This window comes from Watersipora subatra, chromosome 10 (genome assembly GCF_963576615.1).
Source record: "Watersipora subatra chromosome 10, tzWatSuba1.1, whole genome shotgun sequence".
In the NCBI taxonomy this organism is placed as follows: Eukaryota; Metazoa; Bryozoa; class Gymnolaemata; order Cheilostomatida; family Watersiporidae; genus Watersipora; species Watersipora subatra.
Genome location: NC_088717.1, coordinates 25,889,017 through 25,911,485, shown reverse-complemented (window position 1 = coordinate 25,911,485; position 22,469 = coordinate 25,889,017). Strand labels below are relative to the sequence as shown.

The 22,469-nt window shown below is 36.8% G+C and overlaps 1 protein-coding gene across 3 annotated transcripts in view; it reads left to right on the top strand.

Annotated features, from left to right (window-relative positions):
• Positions 1-22,412, top strand: part of LOC137405593 (arf-GAP domain and FG repeat-containing protein 1-like) — a 31,569-nt gene extending 9,157 nt beyond the window's left edge. Inside the window, exons 4-10 of one of the 3 annotated variants that reach the window (XM_068091899.1) lie at positions 10,267-10,507; positions 11,500-11,553; positions 13,037-13,261; positions 14,093-14,233; positions 14,906-15,051; positions 18,933-19,127; positions 21,721-22,412. In XM_068091899.1, the coding sequence (XP_067948000.1) occupies positions 10,267-10,507; positions 11,500-11,553; positions 13,037-13,261; positions 14,093-14,233; positions 14,906-15,051; positions 18,933-19,127; positions 21,721-21,780 (1,062 nt within the window). In that variant the 3' untranslated portion in view covers positions 21,781-22,412. The remainder of the gene's footprint in view (positions 1-10,266; positions 10,508-11,499; positions 11,554-13,036; positions 13,262-14,092; positions 14,234-14,905; positions 15,052-18,932; positions 19,128-21,720) is intronic. The other 2 variants (XM_068091901.1, XM_068091900.1) reach the window with 2 other exon arrangements.
• Positions 22,413-22,469: the final 57 nt, after the last annotated feature.

Below are 22,469 nucleotides of genomic sequence, written 5' to 3'. Positions count from 1 at the left end.
ATAATAGTTTCAACTATAAACAATTCTGCAATCGTTTATACAAGTTTGCAACTCAACTAGTGTATTAATCAGATTAGCTCATTGTACTATAAAATGATTGGCTGACAGCTGTACCAAGGGCTTTCACTAAACAAGTATTTTGTCTGCTCACATCGTCGACCTATACTATTCTAGACTGGGCAATCTAATACACCACAGCTGAGCATTGTGTCCCACTTAAATAGTCACATTCCTAATAGTTAGTATAGTTTATAGGTCGATGGCTCACATATTAAACAACATTTTCCTGTCTTCTATATTGATGGTATATTACCAGACGGTAGACCATTTAAAGTGTCGGTCTTGTGACTTACTAAGATCCACAGACATGTGGATCTTAGCAAGCATCTATGGTCTCAACTATGGTCTCAACTATAATCTCAGCTATGGTCTCAGCTGTAGTCTCAGCTATGGTTTCAGCTATGGTCTCAACTATGGTCTCAGCTACAGTCTCTTCTATAGTCTCGGCTATAGTTTCATCTATAGTCTCCGCTATGTCTCGTCTATGGTCTCAACTATGGTCTCAGCTGTGGTCTCAACTATGGTCTCAGCTATGGTCTCAACTATGGTCTCAACTATGGTTTCAGCTATAGTCTCAGCTATAGTCTCATCTATAGTCTCAGCTGTAGTTCCAGCTATAGTTTCAGCTATAGTCTCTGCTATGGTCTCATCTATAGTCTCAGCTATAGTTTCAGCTATAGTCTCTGCTGTGGTCTCTGCTATGGTCTCATCTATGGTCTCAGCTGTGGTCTCAACTATGGTCTCAACTATGGTCGCAACTATGGTATCAGCTATAGTCTCAGCTATAGTCTCAGTTATAGTTTCAGCTATGGTCTCTGCTATGGTCTCAACTATGGTCTCAGCTATAGTCTCATCTATAGTCTCAGCTATAGTCTCCGCTATGGTCTCAACTATGGTCTCAGCTGTAGTCTCAACTATGGTCTCAGCTATAGTCTCAGTTATGGTCTCAGCTGTAGCCTCAACTATGGTCTCAGCTATGGTCTCAACTATGGTCTCAGCCATAGTCTCAGCTATAGTCTCAGCTATAGTCTCTGCTATGGTCTCTGCTATGGTCTCAACTATGGTCTCAACTATGGTCTCAGCTGTGGTCTCAACTATGGTCTCAACTATGATCTCAGCTATAGCCTCAACTATGATTTCAGCTATAATCTCAGCTACAGTCTCCGCTATTGTCTCAGCTATGGTCTCAGCTATAGTCCCAGCTATAGTCGTAGCTATAGTCTTAGCTATAGTCTCAGCTATGGTCTCAACTATGGTCTCAGCTATAGTCTCATCTATAGTCTCAGCTATAGTCTCAACTATGGTCGCAACTATGGTCTCAGCTATGGTCTCAGCTATGGTCTCAACTATGGTCTCAACTATGGTCTCAGCTATGGTCTCAGCTATAGTCTCAGCTATTGTCTCAGCTATTGTTTCAGCTATAGTCTCAGTTATGGTCTCAGCTATAGCCTCAGCTATGGTCTCAGCTATGGTCTCAGCTATAGTCTCAGCCAGTTCTCTGATGGCTGTTGTCCTTTAAATTTATATAGTTCATGTTGTTTAACTTGCATCAGCATAAGTACACAAGAACACGAACAATTTATATTGTTCGTGTTCTTGTGTACTTATGCTGATGCAAGTTCCTTAATGTGTCACCCAGTCCTGATCTATTTCTTGAGTACTCATAGCTTCTACAATTAAGCCTCCGCTGAAAGCTTTTCATGTCATATAGCATCTTGAGTTTTTCAAAACATTTTATATACATACTATAGAATGGTACCTATATATAATGTATGTATATATATATATATATATATGTATGTATATATTATGGTTATGCATCTATATAATGGTTATACATACAGTGTATAATTATTCTATATACGTATAAAACCTTGATCGCCTTGTATTCTTGCTTCAAATTGTCGTACGTAAGAAATACTATAGATGGTCATTGAAGCTTGGTTCCCATATCGATTGCGAGACCCTGTCGGTAATCTTGTACAGCAAAACATTTGCGATGCTAGGCTTGGCGACTTCTGTTCACATAAAGCTGCAAAGCTAATGATCGCGTAAAATGTCATGCCATTTCGAAAATGCTGACCTTCACCTGTACAGTGCATTTTTGGAAAGTTTCACCTGGTGCTCTTCGTAAAAGTTGAATAGCACTGAACTCCGCCGGCAAATACCCGCGGAACTCTGCGAGTAAGTTCACATTTCACAGCTGATAGCCCTGCAGTGCTGTCGCCGGTGCTTGCGGCGTATATCGGAATCAGGTTTAAAGTGTGTCATAAAATATCGCTGTACATGCGGAACTCGAACTCATGACATTCAGCCTAATAGATCGGTACACCATACTCGCGTTAATTGACCGCCATGTTAAAATTCCTTGCATTAGGGGTGAGTTGTAAGAGCAGACTGCCAGAGCTCTTCCTGCCAAAACCTGATTAGAGACTCAAGATTGCATTTGCACGTGCATTACGGACAATTGTCGTGAAAGCAGTGTTGCAATTTGCATTAACGATTTACCCCCACACTGTCGGCTACCTGGTTAGAAATGACAGAAGTCCCAGGCTTATTGCTAGTTCTGTGAAACATCTGTGAAGCCATCTGTGAAGCCATCTAGTAGTTACCATGGAGAGAAAAGAGAAAGTGAATTACATAGATATAGTAAACCCATACAGTACAGTACATAGATATAGAGTTTACCATATCTATGGTGAAATACAAAGAATGTGACGCAAGTTAAGGTTAATAGAATTATAAAAACTAAATTATATAATATATGTTAAAATCATCAAAGGTTGACTTGCAACAAAATTCACATTACAGTTTTTTGGTGTCAAAAGATTCACCATGTCTTACTCTGCTGTGTTGTAGGTGCAAAATATGTGGAAATGTGATTACAAGCTCTTAAAAGCTCAAAAAAGAACAGTTAATCGCCGCCATCACAAAACCACTGTAGATTAGAATCTCTTTTCAAACGGCTCAAATGGGGTGTAGTTGTACAAGATGGTTTCTGTTTAGACTTTCACGCAACCCCATTCGTCGAAATATTTTCACAAATATACTTCACGCATTTAATAAAACCATGTCTATTGTTCTTACGCGTCTGTTTTATTGTCATTGTAATGCTGGCACTTTTAGCAGTGATATCTTATAACTTACCATAAAAATTTGTTTAATTTTTTAACCTTAGCATGAAGGAGTACATATCATTGTCCGGTAATCATGACCAGCCTGTTGGTCACCCGTAATAATCGAAAAGTGCTGCAAAAATTATTTGCGAAATATTGGGTCACATGATCAGATTATGACTAGACGATTAGATCAAGCCGAAACAAAACTGTGAAGTAGCAAGCATTTATATTTGATATGGGGTCTTCGGAAAAACCCGAAGTGTTTGTCATAAACTAGTACTACGATAAGTTTTATATTGAGCCTTTATTGGCCTTTCAATTCAAGGGAGAACATCACGTGACAAGACAATAACCAAATGTAATGACTACACCAGAGAAATAAACTGACTCCAATCTACGCCGGCTTTTCGTTTTTGAGCTTTTAAGAGCTTGTAATCACATTTCCACATATTTTGCACCTACAACACAGCAGAGTAAGACATGGTGAATCTTTTAATACCAAATAACTTCAATGCAAATTTTATTGCAAATCAACCTTTATAGTATTCTATGTTAGTTAGCTCTCTTCGTTTATCACCTCTGCATCATCAATTTCCTGTACCGTCAAGGCTACACATCAAAATAATAATAAAACCTTTTTATTAATCATCATTATATTAATTTAGTTTTGAATAGTTTCATTTGTCTAAATGCTATATGAAATTACGCAAGTTTTTATTGTCTTTTATCTTTATATATCTTTGTCTTTATGTTGTCTTATCTTTTTGGCTATGGAGCTGGCGAAACAAAATACTATGTTTTTTTATTAGAATTGGCCAGGTTGGCCATACCAAGCAAAGATTAAACCCATTAACCTGGTACGTCAAGATTTACTGAAATTTTCAACGGTTGGTTGCTTACGAAATTCATATGAAAGAAGACTTGCAGGAAGACTTCGTCATTATAAGTGCCCTGCACAAGTATTTACATGCTGATGCACAATACTGAGGAATATGATTCACTGCTGTGAATATGATTACCGGTGTTATATGGCGCACTCTGGGCATGTTAGAAGAGTATGATCTATTGAGTCTGCATCTAGCTTCTCTCCTAATAGACAACAAACTAGAGTGATGCAAAATGTGAAAAAAATGCTTACGTTGGGAAAAGCTTCCCCTTTTCATTTGTAATCATGATCGAAAGACTGAAAATTCATGTAATAGAGAGTATTAGCAAAATTAATTAGGCCACTTTATTATGGTAAAAATCGAGTTGCCCCAATTCTCATATCCATATCGACACAGATCTGAGGGTATAGGCCCAAATGCACAAGGCGATTTTGGCACAGGCTACAATTTCAGTGTGTGCCCAAGCACACTAGCGAGCAGTAATGCTGGCAGGCTCACAAATGGCCAATAACATTCTGTATAACCAGTTTCTTTGGAGTTGTTACTCTATATATATAAATCTGAAAGTGTGTACTTGGTTTGTCCAGTTATAGCTATTAAAATCTTGGAAGGAATGAAAAAATCTGCGTTGCAGAAGATTTGGTCTCAGAACCTCCTGTTCCTCAGACTCTATGCTAAACCATTGAACCACATGAGATTGATGGATTCATTGGTCGATATATGTTGCTAACTTGCTATGTGGGTGAAAATCCGCTACTGTTCTCCTTTATGTCAATGTCATTCTTTGTGTTAGTAAAAGCCATAGATAACTAGCTTACTTAAACCATAACTGTCACGTACAACTTTTAACGTATATTCTAGGTAAATCAGACACGCTGATTCCGATTTTGTACTCAAAATAAAGATTAGTCCACTAACCTTCAAAGTCATTTAGGCTTTTTCAAAGCGTTTCAATATCCGTTTCGAAAACAACACAATCAGCATTACAAGCTCCGCCCATAAATATGGGACGAAACCCAGCTTTTTCAGTAATGGAAGTTAGGATTGTTTAGTCCGATTTAGAATAATCGAGATAGGTGTCTTAAAACCCATTATTATCTAAATCCAGCCTGTAAAATAATTTCAGTTTTTAATGAAAAGTATATAAACTATTTAAAATTGCTCGTAGCTTGTTACATGATGTTTAAATGGGCTGAACACTGAGAAAAATGAGCTCAAAAAGCGTGGTTTTATCACAAGCTAGCATTGTTATCGCGCTTTTTAAATATGCAATGCTAAATAGCTTATCTACCTTTCAGAAAAGACTGATATTATTTTTAAGGCTGAATTTAGATATTAATACATTTTAAAACACCCATCTCTATTATTCTAAATCGGTCTAAACATCCCTACGTAACTTATTTCCTAAAAAGCTAGGTTTTGTCATGTATTTATGGGCGGAGCTTGTTGTGCGGATCGTGTTGTTTTCATGACCGATATTAAAACGCTGTAAAAAAGCCTTCATCACTTTGAAAGTTAGTGGACTAATCTTTATTTTGAGTGCAAAATCGGAATCAGCATGTCTGATTTACCTAGTAAATACAATAAAAGTTGGTCGTGACAGTTATGGTTTAAATTAGCCATTGGCAATGTGCTAAGCTAATGGTAAGTGGCATTGTTTATAAGCCTAGTTTATCCGTGTGGCATTGCTATTACTGCTTATAAGCTGATTTTTAATACCTGTGCATTCCACCAATAATTAAATATAGGTGAGTAAATATGGCGCCTTCGAGACAACAACGTGAATAGCTTCTGCTTTTGTTACGCCTATCTCACTTTCTTGAGTTGCACAATTTTCATATATATAATTTACTTTATAGTAATTTTTAATACATTGAATAATGATTATTTACCATGCCATGCAACGATTGACTCCAAAATGTTGGTCTTCAACCGGGTATTTTTGTAATTGCGTTTTGTGACATACAGGACTATGTATGCTCTTATTAAATCTATACATATAGTTCAGTGTTCATTTTAAGGATGTTTCAATCGTAAAAAATAGCAAAATGTTGTTGTTGTGAGCTATCAAACGTTGACACAAGAAAAGTAGCAGCTAGAGCGGAACATTCTGGGAAAAGCAACCAAGCGAATTGCATCTTATGTGCGATAAAGTTTTGATTGAGCAACTTTAGCGTTATTCTAAATTCGAAATCAATTAGAACAATCAATCAGTACATAGATATAGAGTTTACTATATCTATGGTGAAATACAAAAAATGTGACGCAAGTTAAGGTTAATAGAATTATAAAAACTAAATTATATAATATATGTTAAAATAATTAAAGGTTGACTTGCAACAAAATTCACATTACAGTTATTTGGTATCAAAAGATTTACTATGTCTTACTCTGCTGTGTTGTAGGTGCAAAATCTGTGGAAATGTGATTACAAGCTCTCAAAACCCAAAAACGAGCAGTTCATCATCACCATCACGAGACCGCGTCGGTCGTAGATTAGAATCTCTTTCCAAAACAGCTCAAATGTGACGTAGTTGCACAACATGGCTTCTGTTTACACTTTCACGCAACCTCGTTCGTCGAAATATTTTCACAAACATTCTTCACACATTCAATAAAACCATGTCTATTGTTCTTACCCGTCTATTTCATCGTCATTGTAATGCTGTCATTTTGAGCACTGATATCTCAAAACCTACCGTAAAAATTTGTTTAATTTTTAACCTTAGCTCAAAGGAGTACATATCATTGTCTGATAAACATGACGAGCCTGTTGGTCACCTGTGATAATCGAAAAATGCTGCAGAAATTATTCGCGTAGTAAGGGTGTATTAGTATGGGTCACATGATCAGATTACGACTAGACGATTAGACCAAGCCGAAACAAAACTGTAAACTAGTGAGCGTCTATATTTGGTAAGGGCTCTTCGGTAAAACCCGAAGTGTTGGTCATAAACTAGTGCTACGAGAAGTTTTATATTGAGCCTTTTATTGACCTTTCAATTTACGTGAGAACATTATGTGACAAAAAAATAACCAAATGTAATGACTACGTCAGAGAAATAATCTGATTTCACTCTACGGCAGTTTTGTGATGGCTTTTCAGCAAAATTCACATTACAGTTATTTGGTATTAAAAGATTCACCATGTCTTACTCTGTTGTGTTGTAGGTGCAAAATATGTGGAAATGTGATTACAAGCTCGTAAAAGCTAAAAAACGAACAGTTAATCGCAGCCATCACGAAAACGCCGTAGTTTGGAATCTCTTTATTTTGATGATGTTCTCAAACATTTTGGTTATTGTTTTGACACGTGGTGTTATCACGTTAGCTGAAATGCCAATAAAAGGCTCAATATAAAAGGTCTCGTAGTGCTAGTTTATGACAAACACTCAGGGTTATACAGGAAAACTTGTATCAAATATAAATGCTCACTACTTTATAGTTTTGTTTTAGCCTGGTCTAATCATTTATTCGTAATCTGATCATGTGACCTATACTTCCTTCTAAATGGCACGAACAACATTTGCAGCATTTTTCGACTATCACAGGTGACCAGTAGGCTCATTGTGTTTATCAGAGGATTTGTACTCCTTCAAGCAAAGGTTAAAAAATTGAACGAGTTTTTACGGTAGGTTTTGAGATATTAGTGCTCAAAATGGCAGCATTACAATGATGATGAAATAGATGCGTAAGGACAATAGACATGGTTTTATTGAATGCGTGAAGTGTACTTGGGAAAATATTTCGGCGATTGAGGTTGCATGAAAGTAAACAGAAACCATCGAGTTCAGTTATGTCTCATTTGAGCCGTTTTGGAAAGGGGTTCCAATCTACAGCATTTTCATGATGATTGCGGTGAACAGTTCGTTTTTGAGCTTTTAAGAGCTTGTAATCACATTTCCACATATTTTGCACCTACAACACAGCAGAGTAAGACATTGTGAATTGTTTAGTGCCAAATAATTGTAAGGTGAATTTTGTTGCAAATCAACCTTTAATGGACAAAATTGTGTCTCTTGGAAAGTCCATGGGGCTAGAGGTTGACGAGGCAGACATAAACGATTTTGTCAAGGAACACCAGAAAGAATTAAAAAGGGAGATGTGATATTCAGAGAAAGTGTTACACGAACTCAGTAGTGAGGAGGAGGTGAAAGAGGTATTACCTTTCTTCCAAGGAAGTGAAAGATGGGCTAGCGAAATGAGTTTTTTGATTTTATGGAAAAGAAACATCCGGACAAGTGGGCTAGTGGTAGTATGTTGGCCCATTGTGGCGACATTCGTGTTAGTCATTTTCGCAACTTATCGAAGGGGCGACAAAAGCAAACGCCCTTAGATGGGTTTCTCTTAAAATGGTCAGCTAATCGTGAGAGCAAAACTAATAAAAATAGCTAAGCCGGAAGGAATTTAAAAACGTGAAAGCAAAAAAAAATGATTACGTTTAGTATAAAATAAAAATTTACTTTCGCATTTGTGCATTGAAAGCCAAATTTGTTGAAGTTAAATTTAATTTTTCTCTTCCTTCTCCTCTGCAAACGCATTCGTTAGCTGCTACCGTCCGTATATAGTTTTACGTTTTAATTAATCACATTTTATTGCATTTCATAACTAGCAGATATATATTTGCTACTTTTGGAAAGCATGTGGTAAATTAGCATAATTAACAACATGTTTTTCTATTGCAATATTTTGTTTTGTGTGTTTTTCAGAGGATATAAACAAATTAGTATGTATTTTTTTGTTTTATATATAAATAAAATGCATTAAATTTTTGGGTTCTGGAGCGTATTAAGCTTATATCTCGAGGTATGACTGTAATCGAAGCTTGTGTAGGAGATAACTCCATTTTTACGGATCAGCTTAGCTCACAAAAAGCTCTCTGTTTAACTCTGTCAATCGTACATGTTTTTGTGCGTATTACAGATATGCATATGTAGAGAATCCAATGTAACATAACACTGAAATTTAATGTTCGCCAATTCGCTGTCACATCAATACGTTAATCATTCTGAGCTAAATTGTGTACCATGTATTTGTCCTCAAACAGCCAGTCCTGTAGAGCATGTTGGCTTGGGGCGATAGTCACCCCTTGCCTTAGTGTGAGCATTTGTTATCTCAAATGTGTTTAAATGAAATCCATGAGCCATTTGAAACTAGCTTTTGTGTAATCTTTGTTATTGATTTACAAATAAGTATGTATTTAGTTGTTTTATATATAAATAAAATGCATTGAAATTTCAAGTGCACACAATCGCGTCACCCTGATGCTATGGTGGGTCTCCCGCACACACTATTGTCTGCAAAAGATCATCTGCTGACAGTAATTGTCATCCAAGAATACCAAAACATTTTTTACCCGCCTATAATTTTTGCCTGGTGTATTGTAGAGTGTCTAACTGTACACCTGGGCTTTGGTTCTGAACTGTTCAGAACCAAAGCCCAAGAATGTAAGAAGGTATTCCCAAACTGGTAATTTGTTAGGTGTGACCGCTGTTTGTTTTCATTGCAATTTCGTAGTCATAATTTTGCTCCCCATTTTACTCACTTGTGTTATTATTGTATGTATAATTTGTATTGACATTACTAATCATTAACAAATTATTGATCATTGACATACCATAAGAAAAATGAGAAGGCAGAACGCAGGAAATATTGAGTTAGTTGAACGAAAGTGTTTTAAAAGTTGATAATCTAATAGTATTGGGGAGGAGCCAATATAGTGAATTGTAGGTTGTAGTAACAGAAAGTTTATAAACTGAAATATACGATGGTGGATGTAGTATGTTAGTGTCACCGAATAGAAAATGGTATTTTTCATATGCACCGGATGTGTTTACTTATCATGCATAGGCAGCTTCCAATATTACTGTTTGCAATCATCAGTAAATAGAAGTTTGTAAACAGATTTAATACTTGATTCGTCAAAATTAAGTTTTACTTTTTACGAAAGAAATTTCTTGTAAACAAGAAATCATGAGTTGCGCTAGCTGTGTCGACGATGATCGCTATTGGTAAATCAGTTTTTGGGTAACTGTTAGCAACTCGTACGCGCTGGTCGAAGTGATTAGTTAGTGGGCCACAAAACGCTTGGTCTGTGTTTGAAAATTCAAATTCTGTGTACAACATCTTGTTTATCGGTCAAAGGAAAACTGCATATTTTTATAGAAATAGGCAGTCTGCAAGCAGTTTCTCAATTGCAGACTGTTGCGGCTCCTACTGCTCCACAGCCTCCACCTATTTCCCAACCAGTCTCCACGACTCCAGCTCAACCCACTTCCTTGCAAAACCCCAATGCAACGTCTGCTGATCTTCTCTCAGATGTGTTCGGAGGCAGCAAGGCAGCTCCTGACGCATCTGCCGGAGCTGAGTTCAGTCAGCCCAATTTTGCCAATTTTAGCGGAGCTCAACTCGCACAACCCTCTCCTTTAACATCCACTTCTGGTTAGTAAGCCATGCACTTGAGAGCCAGTGTAGAGTTTTGCTGCAGCCTGTCAACGTGTGATTGTGACATTTGCAAGTATCATAGTTTATAGAGTTCCAGTGCATCCTCGCCATAAGATTTTAATTTGTTCCAATGTTGGCATCGTAAGGAGAACATGTCGTATAGAGGGGTATAGAAACCTACAGTAATTATCTAATGCAATCACCACCTGGTAGAAAACATCCAAATTTTATATATGTATTGTACATAAAATACACAAAATGGTATGTTAACCTTAGCAACTATATTTACATACAAAACTTTAGTGTTTTGAGTGATCATGATCTGCAATAAAATGTAACATTACAATGTGCTATGCGCAGTACATACCTTAGGGAGTGCCTTTTAGACAGATGTATAACATAGCCGTTGAATTTAACTTAAATAAATTTACCGTGTTAAACACATCCTTAAAGCTAAGTTTTAGTATGTACTTTACTAAACTAAATTTCAACTTTGTGATCGTCTAAATTTTTATAACCAGTTTTCATTTTCACTTTTAATGAATAACGTTGAATTGAGGTAGCGAGCATGGTATCTCTTTCAAGCATTGTGAGAGGGTTTTCGGCCATTAGCATATTAACAACTTTGTTATTTTGGCGTTTTCAACGCACTCCCTGCCACATTTTAATTTTGGAAAAAACTATTGTCGATATTGTATAGCAAAAAAATGGCGCATGGCGCGGATGAAAAACATCGTGTTTCACATCGTAAGGCGAAAAAACAGTGTAACAGAGTAATCGTAACCCGAGTTTGTACTGTAATCAAAGGTGGCACTAAGAGACTTGAGAGCTGGGAAAGGTTTATACATAGACAGAGCAGGTCTGGCTTCATGTTTATATGTTGGAGGGATGGTAATTTTGATGCACCTTAAGCTAAAGCCAGATGTACGGGCAGCTGGTTACCCAAATAATATATATCTGCATTGCATGGTGTCTCCTTGTTTGTTCAGATACTATCGCAACAGAATCTATTCCTGCTGCTGATAGCGATATCATCGACTCGGGTATTGTATTTGCACCTTCTTCTCTCACGTCAATGCATACCTTTGTGATTTTATGTGCTCATAAGATCGGGAGTGGGTTATGTTTATAAACATGTAATTTATAAATGTATAAACGAAATGGATAAATACATTTTGTTCCTTTACAACAACAAAGTTGTTAGAACCCTACATACTGAGGTACTACTACTGATACCTTCTCTCACTCCTTTACATATTGAGGTACTACTACTGATACCTTCTCTCACTCCTTTACATATTGAGGTACTACTACTTATACCTTTTCTCACTCCTCTACATATTGAGGTACTACTACTGATACCTTCTCTCACTCCTTTACATATTGAGGTCCTACTACTGATACCTCCTCTCACTCCTTTACATACTGATGTACTACTACTGATACCTTCTCTCACTCCTCTGCATACTGATGTCTTACTACTGATACCTCCTCTCACTCCTCTACATACTAAGGTACTACTACTGATATTTTTTCTCACTCCTCTGCATACTGATGTACTACTACCGATACCTCCTCTCACTCTTCTACATACTGAGGTACGACTACTCATACCTTCTTTCACTTTGTACTCCACTCTCCAAGTAAAATAATTGTTCCCTCTCTGTACACCCAATTATATCGATGATTCTCATTAATGATTGCTTGTTCATGTTAATCATTTTCTAGCTCTCTGTACCTTTTTATATGCAAGGCACTGGTACATGTTCATTGTCATAATACAGGGCTCAATGATATTCGACCATCTAATCGACTGTCTCCTTATTCCTTCCATTGTATCCAAGGTTAGCCTGAGTACTCATCCACTCTTGTTACCAAACTTCACGTATCTTCTCTCAGGCTTTGGTAGTTGTCTCCCATGTCCCTTCCTCAACTTTCCATCCAAGCAACAGTTATGACAGATTGGAAGTGTGGCAGCAGAATTGTGCACTTAATGAAAAGTACATTTTTGTACGCTTGTTAAAGTGGATGTGGATTCGTCACCCTTGACTTTATTTGCGTCGGCAACACTCACGCACTGCTGGCTATCTGCTGACTAGTTATGTTTGTGATGACTGATATGTCTGTTATAGTCGATAATTGTCAAATAAGCTCTTTCATTTTTGGCGACAGGTAGAATTTAAAATTCCGTATTTTGTTAGCTCATTAGAAAATTTCATACATTCATTGTTTGTTGGTCAATTTTAAAGAGTGAAGGTTTTAAATATTCTTAGATTTGGCAATGATCATGACAGACATAGAAGACAACCACTAGCAAGTGGACAGTATATTGTATTATGCTGGCTATGAATGTGTTCAAAAATCAATTATGTTTATATATGATCATTTATGACTCTGTCTTGCATCGATCTGAATCATGGATTTTAGTACATATGCTTGCTTGAGGGCACAGTACATGTTCATGTTTGCAAGTTATTTGGGTAATTCTACCATCTTTCCTAAATATTGCCTGATATATATGATCAGCAGGAACTCAGGCTACTAATCAGTGGTCAACTCTGTCCGCACCCCCTACTGCTGATAACAAATATGCTAGCCTCACTGGTCTCTTCTCTGATACAAATGAGGCTCCGCCGGGAGTGGCCGCCAGCAACCCCGCACCTATTCCAGCAGCAGGTGGCGTTAACTGGAGTGCTATAAACTGGAGTAGCGGTGGAGGGGGTACATCTTCAGTCCTTCCTACTAACACAGGTCAGCAACAGGTGATTAGGCTGCATGAGCGCAAGGCCCGTGCACACTATCGGCGCACACTATCGCTCAAATCAATGGTTTAGCTGTGCGATGGACTGCAATGATTAGCTGTTTTGACATCATCAGCAACAATAAGGTGTACACTGTACACACTATGAGCGATTAACTGCATGCTAACCAACAACCAGTTAGAAATTATGAAACTGCTCTAGTGATATCGGGTCCTTTTGTTGTCTTTTAATTATATGATTACGTAATTCATTGCCTAGTTCTTCGCCATGCTCGCGAATAGGAATTGACATCGATCTTGGTAGGTTAACTGTTGAAATCTCACACGGTCAACAAACAGTCACTCAAGATGCTAACAGTTGCAATCATCAGTGTCAAAGTTCAACGTGTCTAAAGTCCATCACATCGTCACTAGCGGCTCTTTCGAAAAATGACGTCATAGCAGCTCATGGTTGCGGCCATGGTACACTTAACCGCTGACCTGAATGATGGTGTGCACGTGCCTTGACCCATGCTCTATATGGTTGTGACAATAGCATTTGATTGTATATGTTACTGTCTCTGTTATGTTTTGATTGCTTGTTTGACTATCTGATATTCTGCAAGTGAATTCATTACTTCTTGGCTTCATAACTCTATAACAAGTGGAAAATTTACAATTCCAAAAATGTTGTGTTGTTGCTCATAGGTTGCCGCGATTTCAGTATTATGGAAAATCCTATTCCATTCTTTTTTCATCAAAAACCCTCGGTTAGCTCTTTCATATTGTCTGATGTTTTCAGACGCTTGAAGATTTATTAACCCAGCATTCATTTCTTTTAGCACCGGCCTCGTCTGCAGCCTTAGGTATTAATTGGGGCACTCCGCCATCTTCACAACCCCTTCAACCTGGTTTTTCCGCTGCACCACAAGTCACCCCTGTTCAAACAAATACTGGCTGGTCTACTGGAGCTCCTACCGCAGGTTGGTTATACGATATAGACTGAATACTGTATCAGACTTTCTTAGGATGGTTGTTTTCTATACACAGAAAGTCTCTGATATCTACTGTATTGACCTCGATCTTTGGAGTTGCAATCTTAGATTATTCTAAACATTTGCATCCTTTGTTTCATATTGCTGATACATTACTTTGAAGACAAGCAAACTAAGGTGTAGGTTTGATGCTGCGCAAACTCGGAGGCAAGTGTGGTAATGGATACACGTAGCATGTGTAACATTCAACTTGAGCTAGGTAAAGTTTTAGCTAATTTACATGTAGCTTGTACATTTATTTTCTTTTATTTTAATTTATTAGCTTTTTTGCATCCCAATCTGCAGTTTTGAGGTTCTTCAAAGACCATTCATTAAAATGTGAAGTGTTTGTTCAAATCTTGAATCATTTGTTTAAAAACATCCATGTTTAGGTGATCGCGAGGAGAGGTTTGGCCGTACTACTAGCACCGTTACTATTACTAAGTTTATGAATATAGAGTACTGGCTTATGACTTTATCTTTTTTCATCTTAGATTTCAAAAGTCTCAAAAGGACCACCACCAAGTTATTTGATGAAGTTTTTTTCACGCGTGTGTTTGTGAGGTTAAAACACCACAGATATTAGTTGTGGATCTTAGAGCGAACTATGGTATGCTTTAGGTGTGAATCCGTTTATCACTGGCCCCTCCAGTTTTGGAGCACCATCTACCGGATTTGGTGCATCTCCTGGGTTCGGCGCTGGACAACCTGCCCAACAACCATTTGGCCAGTCACAGCCATCTGTCTCCTTGTCCCAACAGCCTCAGGTGAGCTCAGAGCGAATCCTGTCAGCTGCCAGAGTTGTCAGCTCATGGAAACTGCGCTGGCTAAGGCTTTGCATTTGCGTATCTAGGTGAATGTCCGGTGTTGCCCTGGTAATAAAAACGTCTTTGCACAGAAAATTTAGTTTTATTTAACCTATGAACCCTTTACCATTCTAGCTTCTACACTTCATATCATGGGAAAAGTGTTTTGTGCAGTTCAAATGAATCAAGAGAAAAAATAAAACAACTACAGGTTTTCAAACAACTGTAACTTTTAAATTTCTTATCATGGAAGAGGTGTTTCGTTGAAATAAATTAGAAAGAAAAATACAAATGGTAAGGCATTTAAATGTAGTCATTGGCAAGTAATGGCTAAATATAGTGTTTGGCTACGATTACAATGAAAATTGTTTGGTATACAGATTATATGATTTTAGTTCGTTTCAGTGTTGGCATCATAAGGCAAAATGTCGTATATATGTATAGAGTGGTATAGAAACCCATAGTAATTATCTAATGCAATCACTGCCTGGTAAAAATCATCAAAATCATCATGATCAAAAAATAGTAACAAAACACAATGTTAACCTTAGCAACTATTAGTTACCTACAATAACTTTGGTGCATTTTGTGATAATGATCTGCAAGAAAGTGTAATATCACAACGTACTACGTGCAGAGTTCTTACCTTCGAGACAGACGTGTGACATAAACGCTGAATCTAACTTACATGAATTTAGCTTACTAAAAATATATTTGAAGGAAGTTTTAGTATGCATTTTAGTACTTTTAACCAAAATTTTATCAATCATCTGTTTGCGGACCCGTTTTTTACGATAACGGATGGCACTGAACTGAGATACAGTCGCCAATTTGTAATTTCAAGAGAAATTATTGTTGATATTATTTTGCGAAAAACAAATTAGCCCTAGTATGGCAATACAAAAAAGCATCATGTTTTATCGAGTTATAGAGTTTATAGATTTTCAATTAATATGTCATTTAGCGTGGGCAATCGAGAAAATGGTATACTGTGTATGATAAGAGCAGTTGAATCGTAAATGCACGGTTAAATGCACGGTTTGAAAGTTGGGGTTGCTGGATTGAGTTCAAATCCAGCGAAATTTGAGCTTTTACTTCCAAGATTTTAATAGTTATATTCAGATATACCAAAGGACATACAGACAGACACACAAACTTTAAAAGTTGACTTGCAACAAAATTCACATTACAGTTATTTGGTATCAAAAGATTCACCATGTCTTACTCTGTTGTGTTGTAGTTGCAAAATATGTGGAAATGTGATTACAAGGTCTTAAAAGCTAAAAAACGGAAAGCCGCCGTAGATTGGAATCTGTTTATTTATCTGACATAGTCATTACTGTTTAGTTATTGTCTTGTCATGTGACTTTCTCACGTGAATTGAAAGGCCAATAAAAAGCTCAATATAAAACTTATTGTAGCACTAGTTTATGGCAAACACTTCGGGTTTTACCGATGACCCCGTATCAAATATAGATGCTCGCTACTTTACAGTTTTGTTTCGGCTTGATCAAATCGTCAAGTCGTAATCTGATCATGTGACCCAATATTTCGCAAATAATTTTTGCAGCACTTTTCGATTATCACAGGTGACCAACAAGCTCGTCATGATTATCAGACAATGATATTTACTCCTTCGAGCTAAGGTTAAAAAATTAAATGAATTTTTACTACGGTAAGTTATAAGATATCACAGCTAAAAGTGACAGCATTACAATGACAAGAAAACAGACGCGTAAGAACAATAGACATGGTTTTATTGAATGCGTGAAGTGTATTTGTGAAAATATTTCGACGAATAAGGTTGCATAAATGTGTAAACAGAAACCATCTACCACAACTACGTGACATTTGAGCCGTTTTGGAAAGAGAATCCAAACTACGGCGGTCTCGTGTGGCTGCGATTAACTGTTCGTTTTTTAGCTTTTAAGAGCTTGTTATCACATTCCCACATATTTTGCACCTACAACACAACAGAGTAAGACATGGTGAATCTTTTGATATCAAATAACTGTAATGTGAATTTTGTTGCAAGTCAACCTTTAAGGTTTACATGTATATATATATATATATATATATATAGATTCTAACTGCAAACTAACTTGTTTTCATGTTTTCTATCCCAAAGAGATTTTGGTGGTTTCCTGCATTTAGTCGATTACTTTACCAAAATTATAGATATTACATTTTGGGTCATAAAAAAGTGTTTAAGTCTCTTGCGCGGTAAGTTGTTCGGTGCATTCCACTGCCGAGGCAGGATAACTCCTTAACAAATGCTGCAGGTTTTTGGATTATGCATTGCATTAGAACAAACGCGTTATATGAAACTATGTTGAGACCGTGTTGTTGAACTAATCATGAACGAAAAGAGCTTTTATTTCTGGTGCATCTTAGCAATAAATGACTGCAAAAGTAGGCCTGACAATTGGTAGGCTGAGAGGTCAAACCTCTGCTAAGAAAATAAGCTGCAGTATTTGTTCTAACCTACACAATGTGTAGTGTAAACTAACTTAGCTGATGTATTGGTTTTTCATGTTTGTTTGCTTTAATTTTAATGTTCCAATTCACATTGGTTGTCAAAGTCTAATAGTTCGAAAGATGACAGCGCGTGATGAGTTAAAGGTTAGCTCCAAGTTTATATTGGATGCTAAAAAACTCATATATTGGTGATCGCTATTATAGGTTGCACTGTGCAACTTGTTATCTAGCTTTAAAGCAAAAGTTATCTTACACAACTTTTAACCCAAGCTAGCAAAACTCCAATAAAGATGCACTGAAACACTACTTTTGAGAGTCGTACTTTAGAAAATATCTGAAGCTCATTAAATGCATTCCTTTGGACACGGTATGAATCGCCGAAGCTGTTTAAATTTACTAGTTATATATAACTGATCAATCATCTCTTTTCATTATTGCTAACTAGTTTAAGGTTTTCAATATAGCTTTAATCAAAGGAAAGTTAATACTTGAATGGAGACAAGTTGGCCATTTTTCTAGATGTTTCTAATCAGTAATAAGAGATTGCTAATTCGATTGATACTGCAGCTCTATAAAGTTCATGGGAGGGATATCTAATTTCTGGAGCCATTGGTTGTCCAACGACTAATGTTGTGCATTTTGGTTTGGATGTAGCTGTAGTTTCGTTACAAAACAAAGTCTTGGAACCGTGTGTGTCATTTAATAATATTCTTAGAATTTACCAATCATGTTCTTTGTATTGTTCCAATTGTGTATGTCTGCACTTAGTCTTCTGTAAGAGGCATATGACAGTGTCTGATTTCAGCTCTGTTTTTATTTTCTACAACGGCAGGTTTATAATTTTTTATTGTTCAACAATTACAAGGTGACAAATCGAATAAGTTAGTGAGCTTTAGTAGACCGATACAGACGAGTACAGATTAACACGCGCGTGCATATGTACTACCACCAATACGCTTAAGTGCAGTTTCACACCCACACATACATACACTAGTAGCATTATAGCTATGTACAGATTCACAAACATATATTAGTGCCGATATAGATACGTCCAGATATAAACACTTGTACTCGTAGCGATACAGGTAAGTACAGATTAACACCCACAGACATGTCTAGATAGCTTTAACCATTATTTTACTCCACTCATTTGTTTTAACAACCACACAGCAACAGTGTCATGTCAACCAGATGTAATTCGTTCAATATTAAAGTTTTTCAGGGTCACTAATTTGTCTAAATTTCAACTACTAAGGCTTCTACAGATATCCTCGATTGTAATCCTTTGGTTCAACCTAATTGTCACACCAGTGTGTTCGAGTTGTTTCTAGGCTGTGTTATTGTATCATTGATTTCATTTCCAGATGTTTGGCAATGCCCAGCTAGCTCCATCTTTCCAAGCATTTGGTCATCCACAGGGAAATGGACAGATAGCCCCTGCGGCTGCAGCTCTGGCCAATGGAACAACAAACCAATGGACTAGCAATCAATGGGGGTCAACTACCAATCAGTGGTCTGCTCCAGCGAATAAACAGCAAAACTTTGCAAATCCTTTTTTGGTGAGTCTTCTGTATCCATTACTCTATTCTACTCTTTTACTATCGTTATGTTGTCCCTCATACATTTCCCTCATGCATAATATTTCTACTGATTAGAGCGATATGCAGTTTGTATGAAAGACTTTACTTTGCTATAATAAAATAGCTAAACAAAATTTTAGTTTGAAAGCAAACAGGTCAAAACTGATGCCCACAATACTTCGAAAGGTTCACAAAATAGTCGTTAGCATTGCACATCAATAGCGATAATACGAATGGAGTTGGTTAACAACATTGTAAAACCATGTTGACCTTCGAACCTACATTTTGCCGAGTCTCTACACTTCCATTGTGAGGCTGTTTAGATAATGTAAAAATGGAAACGCTTTTTATTATCCTTTTTTATTTATTTAGCTTGTAGTATATAGTTTTTTTGTTAAATCTAGTTTTTTTACTGTTACACACTGCATTGGGTTTTAACACGATTGGTAGAGAAGTTTTTGCGATGACATGTAGTTTTGATATATGAAGTTAACCGCGAAACGAACTAAATTTGCGTGTATGGGTTTGTCTGTATTGCTATTTCAAAATAATGTTAATAAGTTTTTCTGCTCAAGAAAATTTAATTTAAGCAATCTGATATTAGTTTTCATGGCAGAATTTCAAGACTTGGTCTCTGAGATGTAATGGGATATCACTGTAGCTGCTGATGTAGTCTAAGTTTATCCCATAGGTCTCTTTCTACTAAGAGTAAATGTTGTAGGAAAAGCACCCTTTGAAGGGTCAAATCTTTGTGCTTGTGGTCATTTCCATTTGCTGAAGAATGCTAAGAAAAGCCCGTTTTCAGATCATGCGTGTTGGGTGATTAAAAGTTGCCCTTCAAAGCAGTTAACCTAAATTTGTTCATATTGATCAATTGTAACTTATCAGTGCTGCCCACTTTTTTAGCTATGTCCAATCCTAATTACGTAGTTGTTGGGTACCTTCTTAATTTGCTGTTGACCACCCGCTCAAGCCTGTCAAGCTCGTCTGTCATCTATTGATGCTCGTGTGCAAGTTCTGCATAAACTTTTCCAGATTTTTGTTTTCCGTATTCACAGTAACATTCAGTTAGTTCTGGATATTGCATTGCCAAATTGGTACAATGGTTTAGCTATTTTATCAGGAAACCTAAGTTCGTATAGTGTTGTGATCTGTGCGTTTATGTTGATCAAGAAACTGCTATCAAGTTTGTTTAATTTGTTTGCATTGTTATTTATAGTGAATTTATATGAATGATAAATACTGTTGCTTAATACAAGGGTCAGTTAGTAAGTCTGCTGAATTTTGTCATAATTTCATTTTAAATTTAGATACATACTTTTTGTCTTTACTACTAAGTCATCAACCTGTTCAATGCATTTTCCCATCTAGCCGCAAAGCTATTAATTCTTTTAACATAAAAATCTCTGGGCTGCCTTTGAAGCCATTCACTCTCAGTGTTGATAACAACGTAACTGACAAAGTGCATTTCATGTAATTTTTAAGTGGCCAAGAAAGATGAAAGCCACATGGGCTAGCTCCGGACAATATGGAGTGTGTTTGCGTAGCTCCCGGTGCAATTGATCAACTCTAGCCAAAATTCTCTTTAGCAGTGTAGGGCTGAGCTATTAGGCTGATAAAAAATCACATTTTTTCTGTCGTCATTTGTGTTTGTTCCGTCTTCTTTCATCTTTCTAGTAGCTCACAGTAATTGCTACAGTTGACCGTTGTACATCGACTTTTAAAATCCATCGTCTCAAGCCACAGGCTTAAAATTCAGCACTCAACTTTCACCAGTGAAGACGATTGTTTTTCTGCTAAACCTGGCAAGACCATGTGTTACCATAGCATACTCTTTGTGAATGTTTGTAAGCATCTTTGGAACCTACGAGCGCCTTACTGAGACAGACTTTACTATGAGAAACTCCTAATTTCTCTTCCAAGTCATCAATTTTCACCCTTTATTTGACTGAAATGAGTTGTTCAATGGTGTTTATTGGTTCAGGTGTTAAAAGGTTCGCTGGTGTGCCACTTTACCTTCATCCTTACTAACAATTCTACCTTGAAAGCATTTGCCCATTCATAATAATATGACTTTGACATACTGTTACAGCCTTATACATGCCTTCATTCTAGAGTATATTTTAGCTGTTTCGACATTTACAGTTTGTAAAAATCTTATCGATGCCCTCTGTTCCAGACTTGAATACTCTTCCAGTTTGGTAGCCATGCTGAATGTTCAAAACAAATTGAATTACTATGATGATATAATTTTGCGCATGAGAAAGTAACTCTGCAATAATTGAGCATTTAAAGTTTAGACTTCCTGTAGTGAATAACAGGGTTGTGGTCAACAAATAATCTGCATAAATAATTGCATTAAATTTCTTAATAAATTATTAACTAGCAATATAAAGCAAAATTCTTAATATATTAGTTCAGAATTAATGATTGATGCAATTTTTTCTCAAATAATTTATTAATTTAATTCTGGAAAATATAAACAGATTTGAATTACTAAAAATTGATAAAACTACATCATGGCTTGCAAGCATACTGACTTATGTAATGTATTGTGGTTGTCACTTTGTAGGCACAGACTCCAGCAGCTCCAGCTCAGCAGCCATCAATGTCAACTAACCCTTTCCTTTGAGTTGCTTCCTAGCTGTGTTACGCCTGCCTGCCTGGGTCTTACTACTATCTACCTGTCCAGCTCTGTCAAGACTTAACGCACCAGGCAATTGTACCCTGGACGATGGTTGTGCTTCAAACTTAGACAAGCTTGTATTTCTTGATGAGTCGAGATCATTGCGCTGCGATAGTTCGTGTACAGGGTGTCTGTTGTCCGCCCTCCCTCCCTAGTGCTATTTTATTGAATGTTGTATTCACAGTTGCCTAACAGCTACGTTGTCTTATATATATTTTGTTTATTTTGAAGCTTGGAATTCAAGCACTTACCTTTTTTTTAATTATCACACTGATACGATGTTTCAAGGTGCTTTTTCCAGACGCTGTCTACACCCAACCCCTTTAACTGAGTTTTATCTTCTGGTCTGCGAGCTTTACTAAATGAAAAGGGTTGCTGTTGTACTTGAACTACTGGTTATCATCTGCCATCTAGTTGCTTCTATGTGATTCCACTTTATCTATGGTGTCAATGCTCAAATTAACTCACATCATTGCCTTTAATTCTAAGTCTTAAAACTGCATTAACAAGGCTATTTATAAAGGGCTTGTTGCTTGCGCAACAATACAATTTTTTAAATAAATCTTTTGCACCTGGTTGTTACACGTCTATACAAACACAGTTTCTTAAACCATATTTATTAATTACTAACAATT